The 13,400-nt window shown below is 44.5% G+C and overlaps 1 protein-coding gene across 1 annotated transcript in view; it reads right to left on the bottom strand.

The window, feature by feature from the left end:
• Nucleotides 1-13,400, bottom strand: part of LOC110451968 (dnaJ homolog subfamily C member 10-like) — a 57,859-nt gene that overhangs the window by 30,455 nt on the left and 14,004 nt on the right. The window contains exons 6-10 of the mRNA XM_021500206.1: nt 12,953-13,078; nt 12,349-12,514; nt 11,314-11,357; nt 2,593-2,714; nt 2,034-2,094 (exon numbers count right to left, since the gene is read on the bottom strand). Coding sequence (XP_021355881.1) covers nt 2,034-2,094; nt 2,593-2,714; nt 11,314-11,357; nt 12,349-12,514; nt 12,953-13,078 — 519 coding nt within the window. The remainder of the gene's footprint in view (nt 1-2,033; nt 2,095-2,592; nt 2,715-11,313; nt 11,358-12,348; nt 12,515-12,952; nt 13,079-13,400) is intronic.

Below are 13,400 nucleotides of genomic sequence, written 5' to 3'. Positions count from 1 at the left end.
GGGGACCCCATTGGAAATAAGCCTATGGAGGCTTTAATGGTTATCGCAGGCAAAGGCTAAATTTGAATGTTTTAACTGGATTCTAATCAAACTCTTATGTGATACAATTGTTTTCTTTTTTATATGTTGTACTTATGTATGTGATATATTACCTTTACCTGAATAAAAAAACCTGGTTAAAATAATAAAGTAGACATACCAACAATCCATCCCCACCAGTGACCCTCCCCTTAAATCTATCCCCATGGCGACCCTACCATAGTCACTGTTACCACTGCCACCCCAACAGTGACCCTCCCATTAAATCTATCCCCATCGTGACCCTACCATAGTCACTGTTACCATTGCCACCCCAACAGTGACCCTCCCATTAAATCTATCCCCATGGCGACCCTACCATAGTCACCGTTACCACTGCCACCCCAACAGTGACCCTCCCATTAAATCTATCCCCATGGTAACCCTACCATAGTCACTGTTACCATTGCCACCAAACCAGTGACCCTCCCATTAAATCTATCCCCATGGCGACCCTACCATAGTCACCGTTACCATTGCCACCCCAACAGTGACCCTCCCATTAAATCTATCCCCATGGTAACCCTACCATAGTCACTGTTACCATTGCCACCAAACCAGTGACCCTCCCATTAAATCTATCCCCATGGCGACCCTACCATAGTCACNCCCATGGCGACCCTACCATAGTCACTGTTACCATTGCCACCCTAACAGTGACCCTCCCATTAAATCTATCCCCATGGTGACCCTACTATAGTCACTGTTACCATTGCCACCCCAACAGTGACCCTCCCATTAAATCTATCCCCATGGTGACCCTACCATAGTCACTGTTACCATTGCCACCCTAACAGTGACCCTCCCATTAAATCTATCCCCATGGCGACCCTACCATAGTCACTGTTACCATTGTCACCCTAACAGTGACCCTCCCATTATATCTATCCCCATGGTGACCCTACCATAGTCAATCTTACCATTGCCTATCCACCAGTGACCCTCCCATTAAATCTATTCCCATGGTGACCCTACCATAGTCACTGTTACCATTGCCACCCTAACAGTGACCCTCCCATTAAATCTATCCCCATGGTAACCCTACCATAGTCATTGTTACCATTGCCACCAAACCAGTGACCTTCCCATTAAATCTATCCCCATGGTAACCCTACCATAGTCATTGTTACCATTGCCACCAAACCAGTGACCCTCCCATTAAATCTATCCCCATGGTGACCCTACCATAGTCACTGTTACCATTGCCACCCTAACAGTGACCCTCCCATTAAATCTATCCCCATGGGAACCCTACCATAGTCACTGTTACCATTGCCACCAAACCAGTGACCCTCCCATTAAATCTATCCCCATGGTAACCCTACCATAGTCAATCTTACCATTGCCTATCCAACAGTGACTCTTCCATTAAATCTATCCCCATGGCGACCCTACCATAGTCACTGTTACCATTGCCACCCTAACAGTGACCCTCTCATTAAATCTATCCCCATGGCGACCCTACCATAGTCACTGTTACCATTGCAACCCCACCAGTGACCCTCCCATTAAATCCTTCCCCATGGCGACCCTACCATAGTCATTGTTACCATTGCCACCCTAACAGTGACCCTCTCATTAAATCTATCCCCATGGCGACCCTACCATAGTCACTGTTACCATTGCCTATCTACCAGTGACCCTCCCATTAAATCCTCCCCCATGGCGACCCTACCATAGTCACTGTTACCATTGCCTATCCACCAGTGACCCTCCCATTAAATCTATCCACATGGTGACCCTACCATAGTCACTGTTACCATTGCCACCCTAACAGTGACCATCCCATTAAATCTATCCCTATGGTGACCCTACCATAGTCACTGTTACCATTGCCACCCTAACAGTGACCCTCCCATTAAATCTATCCCCATGGTGACCCTACCATAGTCACTGTTACCATTGCCTATCCACCAGTGACCCTTCCATTAAATCTATCCCCATGGCGACCCTACCATAGTCATTGTTACCATTGCCACCCCACCAGTGACCTCTTCCTTAATGACCTTCCTGTTGCTGTACCAATTCCCAAATTCAAGATTTCCAATGCACAAGTAACTCTGACACGATATTGGACTAGTGATTGCTCTAATGTAACCATCATGGCCATATATATATATACATACCAGTCCTACCCCCTGCCATATATACACACACCAGTCCTACCCCCTGCCATTTATACATACCAGTCCTACCCCCTGCCATATATATACATACCAGTCCTACCCCCTGCCATATATACATACCAGTCCTACCCCCTGCCATATATACACACCAGCCCTACCTCCTGCCATATATACATACCAGTCCTACCCCCTGCCATATATACATACCAGTCCTCCCCCCTGCCATATATACACACACCAGTCCTACCCCCTGCCATTTATACATCCCAGTCCTACCCCCTGCCATATATACACACACCAGTCCTACCCCCTGCTTATATATACACACCAGTCCTACCCCCTGCCATATAAATACACACCAGTCCTGCTCCCTGCCATATATACTTACCAACCCCTCTCCCTTACGACCTGGCCACTCTCGTAGTACATGGTACCGTACTCCACACCTACACTTGTACACATCTCCTCGTTATTGTGGCAGTCCATCTTCCCCACGTTTACCAGCTCCTCCTGATGATTCACAAATTGTCATGTTTAGTCTTTGTATTAAAGTTAGGTAAGCAATATTTGATGTGGATGAGTATGTGAACTTATAATTATGTATGTAGATCCCCTGTGGTGGGGGACACATACTGTATATTAAAGCTAGGTAAGCAATATTTGATGTGGATGAGTATGTGAACTTATAATCATGTATGTAGATCCCCTGTGGTGGGGAACACATACTGTATATTAAAGTTAGGTAAGCAATATTTGATGTGAATCATTGTGTGAACTTATAATTATGTATGTAGAGCCCCTTGGATGGGGGAGACATACTGTAAACATAGGAAAATTTGCCTTTCCCCAGTAAAACTCTTTAAACTTCACTCTTCAATTTGAAATTACAATGGAACTTCATTATCAAAGGTTTCCTTAATCCAGAAAACTTACTATTGTGGACACTTGTTCTTTCTCAAATTTCCACTACAGCAAGTGTACTCTTTAATACTAGTAAATTGGTGTTTCAAATCTGGAAGATTTTTTTATGATTAGAATGGATGGCAAAATTACTTATATTTCTTATCTCCAGTACAATGTCGACAAGTCATTTTTCGTTTGGAAAACAACAACAGTGACATAGACTCGTCATAATTTGCCATGATTTGCCAACTAAGTTAATATTTGGTCAATTAATTTAAGGCAATGATAAATCTAAATCAATAACGCAAAGTATTGTGAGCAATCCATAGATCAAACTTCAGATAAACTTGATATCAAATACGTGCAGAGGGCTATGACTCTGTATGGTGGAGCGTGTGCAATGATGAATCTAAATCAATAACGCAAAGTATTGTGAGTAATCCATTAATAAACCTTCAGATAAAGTTGATATCAAATACGTGTAGAGGGCTATGACTCTGTATGGTGGAGCGTGAGACCGTGTGTCAGTATACGACATGCTGTACGTCAGTGATAGCGTGAGACCGCCTGTCAGTAAACGACATGCTGTACGTCAGTGATAGCGTGAGACCACGTGTCAGTATACGACATGCTGTGCGTCAGTGATAGCGTGAGACCGCGTGTCAGTATACGACACGCTGTACGTCAGTGATAGCGTGAGACCACGTGTCAGTATACGTCATGCTGTACGTCAGTGATAGCGTGAGACCGCGTGTCAGTATACGACAGGCTGTACGTCAGTGATAGCGTGAGACCACGTGTCAGTATACGACATGCTGTAGGTCAGTGATAGCGTGAGACCGCGTGTCAGTATACGACATGCTATACGTCAGTGATAGCTTAGACCGGGTGTCAGTATACGACATGCTGTACGTCAGTGATAGCGTGAGACCGCGTGTCAGTATACGACATGCTGTAGGTCAGTGATTGCGTGAGACCGCGTGTCAGTATACGACTTGCTATACGTCAGTGATAGCTTAGACCGGGTGTCAGTATACGACATGCTGTACGTCAGCGATAGCGTGAGACCGCGTGTCAGTATAGGACATGCTGTACGTCAGTGATAGCGTGAGACCACATGTCAGTATATGACATGCTGTATGTCAGTGATAGCGTGAGACCACGTGTCAGTATACGACATGCTGTACATCAGTGATAGCGTGAGACCGCGTGTCAGTATACGACAGGCTGTACGTCAGTGATAGCGTGAGACCACGTGTCAGTATACGACATGCTGTACATCAGTGATAGCGTGAGACCGCGTGTCAGTATACGACATGCTGTACGTCAGTGATAGCTTAGACCGCGTGTCAGTATACGTCATGCTGTACGTCAGTGATAGCGTGAGACCGCGTGTCAGTATACGACATGCTATACGTCAGTGATAGCGTGAGACTGCGTGTCAGTATACGACATGCTGTACGTCAGTGATAGCGTGAGACCACGTGTCAGTATCAACATGCTGTACGTCAGTGATAGCGTGAGACCACGTGTCAGTATACGACATGCTGTACGTCAGTGATAGCGTGAGACTGGGTGTCAGTATACGACATGCTGTACGTCAGTGATAGCGTGAGACCGCGTGTCAGTATACGACATGCTGTACGTCAGTGATCATATACTGTATATATACTGGGACATTTTTCGCCCAGTCAAACTTTTGCCCTTTGCCAGTAAAATCCGTAATCACCCAGGTTTAATTCCGCTCTATACATTGAACTTCTATGTATGTTATACTATTAACTAATGTTTGCTGTAATGATAAATTTGCCTCATTTGCGGATTGCAAAAAAGACTTAAAAATTAAATTGTAGCGAAAACTTCCCGGTATACATTATTCACATACAAAACTAGACAAATGTAAGTGACAAATTTACGAGATATGCAGGACAGACAGAGGTGGATGGAGTACCCCGCGGTCTCCTCCGATAATACTGGTGGGGACTGACAAATGTTTCAGTCTCCTCCAATAGTACTGGTGGGGACTGATGAAAGTTTGACAGTCTCCTCGGACAGACAGAGGTGGATGGAGTACCCCGCGGTCTCCTCCGATAATACTGGTGGGGACTGACAAATGTTTCGGTCTCCTCCAATAGTACTGGTGGGGACTGACGACAGTTTGACAGTCTCCTCCAATAGAACTGGTGGGGACTGATGAAAGTTTGACAGTCTCCTCGGACAGACAGAGGTGGATGGAGTACCCCGCGGTCTCCTCCGATAATACTGGTGGGGACTGACAAATGTTTTAGTCTCCTCCAATAGTACTGGTGGGGACTGCCGAAAGTTTGACAGTCTCCTCCAATAGTACTGGTGGGGACTGATGAACATTTGACAGTCTCCTCCAATAGTACTGATGGGGACTGATTCAAGTTTGACAGTCTCCTCCAATAGTACTGGTGGGGACTAACGAAAGTTTGACAGTCTCCTCCAATAGTACTGGTGGGGACTGACGAAAGTTTGACAGTCTCCTCCAATAGTACTGGTGGGGACTGACGAAAGTTTGACAGTCTCCTCCAATAGTACTGGTGGGGACTGACGAAAGTTTGACAGTCTCCTCCAATAGTACTGGTGGGGACTGACGAAAGTTTGACAGTCTCCTCCAATAGTACTGGTGGGGACTGACGAAAGTTTGACAGTCTCCTCCAATAGTACTGGTGGGGACTGACGAAAGTTTGACAGTCTCCTCCAATAGTACTGGTGGGGACTGACGAAAGTTTGACAGTCTCCTCCAATAGTACTGGTGGGGACTGACGAAAGTTTGACAGTCTCCTCCAATAGTACTGGTGGGGACTGACGAAAGTTTGACAGTCTCCTCCAATAGTACTGGTGGGGACTGACGAAAGTTTGACAGTCTCCTCCAATAGTACTGGTGGGGACTGACGAAAGTTTGACAGTCTCCTCCAATAGTACTGGTGGGGACTGACGAAAGTTTGACAGTCTCCTCCAATAGTACTGGTGGGGACTGACGAAAGTTTGACAGTCTCCTCCAATAGTACTGGTGGGGACTGACGAAAGTTTGACAGTCTCCTCCAATAGTACTGGTGGGGACTGACGAAAGTTTGACAGTCTCCTCCAATAGTACTGGTGGGGACTGACGAAAGTTTGACAGTCTCCTCCAATAGTACTGGTGGGGACTGACGAAAGTTTGACAGTCTCCTCCAATAGTACTGGTGGGGACTGACGAAAGTTTGACAGTCTCCTCCAATAGTACTGGTGGGGACTGACGAAAGTTTGACAGTCTCCTCCAATAGTACTGGTGGGGACTGACGAAAGTTTGACAGTCTCCTCCAATAGTACTGGTGGGGACTGACGAAAGTTTGACAGTCTCCTCCAATAGTACTGGTGGGGACTGACGAAAGTTTGACAGTCTCCTCCAATAGTACTGGTGGGGACTGACGAAAGTTTGACAGTCTCCTCCAATAGTACTGGTGGGGACTGACGAAAGTTTGACAGTCTCCTCCAATAGTACTGGTGGGGACTGACGAAAGTTTGACAGTCTCCTCCAATAGTACTGGTGGGGACTGACGAAAGTTTGACAGTCTCCTCCAATAGTACTGGTGGGGACTGACGAAAGTTTGACAGTCTCCTCCAATAGTACTGGTGGGGACTGACGAAAGTTTGACAGTCTCCTCCAATAGTACTGGTGGGGACTGACGAAAGTTTGACAGTCTCCTCCAATAGTACTGGTGGGGACTGACGAAAGTTTGACAGTCTCCTCCAATAGTACTGGTGGGGACTGACGAAAGTTTGACAGTCTCCTCCAATAGTACTGGTGGGGACTGACGAAAGTTTGACAGTCTCCTCCAATAGTACTGGTGGGGACTGACGAAAGTTTGACAGTCTCCTCCAATAGTACTGGTGGGGACTGACGAAAGTTTGACAGTCTCCTCCAATAGTACTGGTGGGGACTGACGAAAGTTTGACAGTCTCCTCCAATAGTACTGGTGGGGACTGACGAAAGTTTGACAGTCTCCTCCAATAGTACTGGTGGGGACTGACGAAAGTTTGACAGTCTCCTCCAATAGTACTGGTGGGGACTGACGAAAGTTTGACAGTCTCCTCCAATAGTACTGGTGGGGACTGACGAAAGTTTGACAGTCTCCTCCAATAGTACTGGTGGGGACTGACGAAAGTTTGACAGTCTCCTCCAATAGTACTGGTGGGGACTGACGAAAGTTTGACAGTCTCCTCCAATAGTACTGGTGGGGACTGACGAAAGTTTGACAGTCTCCTCCAATAGTACTGGTGGGGACTGACGAAAGTTTGACAGTCTCCTCCAATAGTACTGGTGGGGACTGACGAAAGTTTGACAGTCTCCTCCAATAGTACTGGTGGGGACTGACGAAAGTTTGACAGTCTCCTCCAATAGTACTGGTGGGGACTGACGAAAGTTTGACAGTCTCCTCCAATAGTACTGGTGGGGACTGACGAAAGTTTGACAGTCTCCTCCAATAGTACTGGTGGGGACTGACGAAAGTTTGACAGTCTCCTCCAATAGTACTGGTGGGGACTGACGAAAGTTTGACAGTCTCCTCCAATAGTACTGGTGGGGACTGACGAAAGTTTGACAGTCTCCTCCAATAGTACTGGTGGGGACTGACGAAAGTTTGACAGTCTCCTCCAATAGTACTGGTGGGGACTGACGAAAGTTTGACAGTCTCCTCCAATAGTACTGGTGGGGACTGACGAAAGTTTGACAGTCTCCTCCAATAGTACTGGTGGGGACTGACGAAAGTTTGACAGTCTCCTCCAATAGTACTGGTGGGGACTGACGAAAGTTTGACAGTCTCCTCCAATAGTACTGGTGGGGACTGACGAAAGTTTGACAGTCTCCTCCAATAGTACTGGTGGGGACTGACGAAAGTTTGACAGTCTCCTCCAATAGTACTGGTGGGGACTGACGAAAGTTTGACAGTCTCCTCCAATAGTACTGGTGGGGACTGACGAAAGTTTGACAGTCTCCTCCAATAGTACTGGTGGGGACTGACGAAAGTTTGACAGTCTCCTCCAATAGTACTGGTGGGGACTGACGAAAGTTTGACAGTCTCCTCCAATAGTACTGGTGGGGACTGACGAAAGTTTGACAGTCTCCTCCAATAGTACTGGTGGGGACTGACGAAAGTTTGACAGTCTCCTCCAATAGTACTGGTGGGGACTGACGAAAGTTTGACAGTCTCCTCCAATAGTACTGGTGGGGACTGACGAAAGTTTGACAGTCTCCTCCAATAGTACTGGTGGGGACTGACGAAAGTTTGACAGTCTCCTCCAATAGTACTGGTGGGGACTGACGAAAGTTTGACAGTCTCCTCCAATAGTACTGGTGGGGACTGACGAAAGTTTGACAGTCTCCTCCAATAGTACTGGTGGGGACTGACGAAAGTTTGACAGTCTCCTCCAATAGTACTGGTGGGGACTGACGAAAGTTTGACAGTCTCCTCCAATAGTACTGGTGGGGACTGACGAAAGTTTGACAGTCTCCTCCAATAGTACTGGTGGGGACTGACGAAAGTTTGACAGTCTCCTCCAATAGTACTGGTGGGGACTGACGAAAGTTTGACAGTCTCCTCCAATAGTACTGGTGGGGACTGACGAAAGTTTGACAGTCTCCTCCAATAGTACTGGTGGGGACTGACGAAAGTTTGACAGTCTCCTCCAATAGTACTGGTGGGGACTGACGAAAGTTTGACAGTCTCCTCCAATAGTACTGGTGGGGACTGACGAAAGTTTGACAGTCTCCTCCAATAGTACTGGTGGGGACTGACGAAAGTTTGACAGTCTCCTCCAATAGTACTGGTGGGGACTGACGAAAGTTTGACAGTCTCCTCCAATAGTACTGGTGGGGACTGACGAAAGTTTGACAGTCTCCTCCAATAGTACTGGTGGGGACTGACGAAAGTTTGACAGTCTCCTCCAATAGTACTGGTGGGGACTGACGAAAGTTTGACAGTCTCCTCCAATAGTACTGGTGGGGACTGACGAAAGTTTGACAGTCTCCTCCAATAGTACTGGTGGGGACTGACGAAAGTTTGACAGTCTCCTCCAATAGTACTGGTGGGGACTGACGAAAGTTTGACAGTCTCCTCCAATAGTACTGGTGGGGACTGACGAAAGTTTGACAGTCTCCTCCAATAGTACTGGTGGGGACTGACGAAAGTTTGACAGTCTCCTCCAATAGTACTGGTGGGGACTGACGAAAGTTTGACAGTCTCCTCCAATAGTACTGGTGGGGACTGACGAAAGTTTGACAGTCTCCTCCAATAGTACTGGTGGGGACTGACGAAAGTTTGACAGTCTCCTCCAATAGTACTGGTGGGGACTGACGAAAGTTTGACAGTCTCCTCCAATAGTACTGGTGGGGACTGACGAAAGTTTGACAGTCTCCTCCAATAGTACTGGTGGGGACTGACGAAAGTTTGACAGTCTCCTCCAATAGTACTGGTGGGGACTGACGAAAGTTTGACAGTCTCCTCCAATAGTACTGGTGGGGACTGACGAAAGTTTGACAGTCTCCTCCAATAGTACTGGTGGGGACTGACGAAAGTTTGACAGTCTCCTCCAATAGTACTGGTGGGGACTGACGAAAGTTTGACAGTCTCCTCCAATAGTACTGGTGGGGACTGACGAAAGTTTGACAGTCTCCTCCAATAGTACTGGTGGGGACTGACGAAAGTTTGACAGTCTCCTCCAATAGTACTGGTAGGGACTGACGAAAGTTTGACAGTCTCCTCCAATAGTACTGGAAGGGACTGACGAAAGTTTGACAGTCTCCTCCAATAGTACTGGTGGGGACTGACGATAGTTTGACAGTCTCCTCCAATAGTACTGGTGGGGACTGATGAAAGTTTGACAGTCTCCTCCAATAGTCCTGGTGGGGACTGACAAAAGCTTGACAGTCTCCTCCAATAGCACTGGTAGGGACTGACGAAAGTTTGACAGTCTCCTCCAATAGTACTGGAAGGGACTGACGAAAGTTTGACAGTCTCCTCCAATAGTACTGGTAGGGACTGACGATAGTTTGACAGTCTCCTCCATTAGTACTGGTAGGGACTAACGAAAGTTTGACAGTCTCCTCCAATAGCACTGGTGGGGACTGACGAACGTTTGACAGTCTCCTCCAATAGCACTGGTGGGCAGCAGAAAAGATGCATAAGATCCAATACAACACAGATAAGATAAATTGAAATAAATCTTATACCCAGTAAGTATGTCACCTTGGTAATAAACAATCTGCCTCCTACAGACTCGGCTAGGGAGAATATCTCTAGCTCATTCAGTAGAGTGTAAGACTAGTAAGCCAGAAGTCCTTGGTTCGACTTCTGGCAGAGGCAATGAAAAAATAATGACCTCTGTCACAGTAAGATTAATTCTATTTAGAGTCGTTGGGTAATATAATGATAAACATAAGCTATGGAAGGCTTTGAACCACATGATACCATTTATGGTATTTTATCAGACTTTAAGCACGTGCTCAGCTGGGGAACACCACTCAGTTACAGGCAAACTTCAATAAATAAAACTTTCTCAAATTTCTTGATGTGTCAAATTTATGGCAAAGTCCTTTAACATTTATGAGTTGAGTTTCACACCGTTTCCAACTACAATCCAGATCAGATCTTTAGGAAAACATTTCCAACTAATAAATTGAAGTAGATTAATTGCATGTGAGAGAAAACATTTAAAATGTAATTGGGTCATTTTAACACCTAAACATACAAACCACAATATGTAAATACAATTTTTTTTCTAATTTCATTAAATCCAATATTTACATATTTCAAATTAAATTTCCTGCCTTGTGTTCCGTCCCTTAACAATCACATTCAGTGTTGTGCACTATATACAGGATCTCAAAGATGTTTGAATTAAGTTCAACATTTGAGAGTCAAAGTTTTGATGTGTAGAATTTTCCCGTGATTGTCTCACAACGTTTGAAACATCAAAGTTTAACTGTACAGTGTATCTCCTAACTGATGTCAACACTATAGTACTGCCAACGCCGTAACGTATCAACAAACCCAGGTCTGGTCCAAAGGGCCCCATCTGGCCTCAATAAAATAGTGTGTTTTAATAATTCTTGTGGTTCACATGTACACTAAAAAGAACTTCAGGTATGAAAGAGCTTTGGGATATATGACAAGAAAGTTGTGTTTGAAAGTGTGACACTTACCAACATGGCTGCCAGCTTGATGCATGCGCTCTTTGTCAAACAGTCTGTAAATAAATCAACAACGTTTGTGTGTGAACAACTTTTCTCTCCCTATTTTAGCTTCTGCCAACCAAAAAAGAATTCCCACTTTTTTGGTAACCCTAGCTACCTACCCTAATTTTTAGTGTCGACCCTTAATGTTTTAGGCTATTAACATAGAATCACTGTTAACATAAAGATTACTCTCCTATATAAACCACATAAAATTATTTTTTTAAATGAAATTTATTACCTACCCTACATTTTTCAAACAAGTTACAGGAAACACACATATTTGTTTGTTTGGCCTTATAGTCAGGGTAACAATATCTTATTATAGCTTACAGATTGTAGGGAAACTAATGTCAAATATTCTCCCTTAGTAAAATCTAGTTTCACCCAAGAGCCGACTTCACCCTTTCAACGTGGAAATACTGTGTTTAACAGATGTGTACGGGTATTACCTAAAATATTGAATTTGCCCTCATTATGGCGAGTAAAAAGGATAAAATTGACACTGTAGCAAATTATTCACACTTTACATACCAAATAGAAATCTTACAAGGCATGAAATTAAACCTCATACCTTTCCCATCACAACTGAAAGTGAGTATCTACATGCCCTTACCTCCCCCCTCACCACGGATTAAATGTAATACCCCAAACATCCTCACCTCCCCATCAATCCAAAATGTAATGCTCCATATATCCTTACCTCCCCCATTTACACAGATTGAATGCAATACCCCATACATTCTCACCTCCCCATGAATTCAAAATGTAATGCCCCATATAACCTTACCTCCCCCCTCACCACTGATTGAATGTAATACCCCATACATCCTCATCTTCCCATCAATTCAAAATGCAATGCTCCATATATCCTTACCTCCCCCATCAACACAGACTGAATGTAATACCCCATACATCCTCCCCTCCCCATAAATTCAAAATGTAATGCTCCATTTAACCTCACCTCCCCATAAATTCAAAATGTAATGCTCTATATATCCTTACCTCCCCCATCGCCACAGAATGTGATGAGCCAGGGTCGGTCATTGTCAGGGTTATTGACCAAACTGTCAAAGTTTCCTGACCACAGATCGACCACCGTGGCCTTGACCTGTTTCAGAGCGTACTTCACCATGGCTCTAGTCATCCTCTCACCGTGATACTTCTCTTTCTGTAAAGGTATTTTACAAGGCAAATTGAAATACATCTAAACCTCATGTTCAATGTTTTGACTGGATTATATATCTACTGGGATTAAAACTGGCTCGATTTTTACAGAATTACTGTTATAACGGGAAACCTTCGCCCAGTCAAACTATTGCCCTAAGCTGGTAAAATATGTATTCGGCGGTTCACCAAGTGGTAATTTCGCCCTTCTCGTTTCATCCCTATGTTTGATATTTTGTTTACTAGTGTTCGCTCCTATGATAAATTCACCCTCATTACGGATGGCAAAGGAAAACATTTGTTTGTATAACTTACATATCTAGAATTAAGAATTTAGAATTAAAACAATATGTTCATATTTGATGACTTTTTATGCTAATCTTTTCTCTATTAAATATTTTTGTTTTATTTCTTTATATAGGGGAGACAACTTTGACATTACCGCTGGGTACATGATGAGAGATGGGTAGGATCGGATTCCCTGCATCCTACACAGCTGCCAATCATCTTGACAATTCACGGCTCCGATTCTGATAACCCCCTCCAACTCTCGGGCAACTTCTCGCCACTGTAAACAAAAACATAAACACTGAATCACTCCTTCCAACTCAAAGGTGATTCATTGACCTTAGCCTCTAGCCATTGCATAAACAAACTAAAACCATATAAACTTAATGACATCTATCAGTGTCCAGATGCTTCAGTTGTTTTTTCGCATAAAACATGTTACAATCTATTTATGAAACAATGCCCTGATTGATAGAGAAATGTTGACCTTGATTCAGAAAAAATGACCTTGTCTAAGAAACAACTACTTTGTCTACGAAATAATGATTTAAAATGAGAAACAATTACTCTACACCTGTAAGTAGCAAACAATGACCTTGATG

The sequence above is a fragment of the Mizuhopecten yessoensis genome, unplaced genomic scaffold (genome assembly GCF_002113885.1).
Source record: "Mizuhopecten yessoensis strain PY_sf001 unplaced genomic scaffold, ASM211388v2 scaffold6349, whole genome shotgun sequence".
Taxonomy (NCBI): Eukaryota; Metazoa; Mollusca; class Bivalvia; order Pectinida; family Pectinidae; genus Mizuhopecten; species Mizuhopecten yessoensis.
Note: the sequence above shows the minus strand (reverse complement) of the source record. Positions and strands in the feature narration are given on the sequence as shown.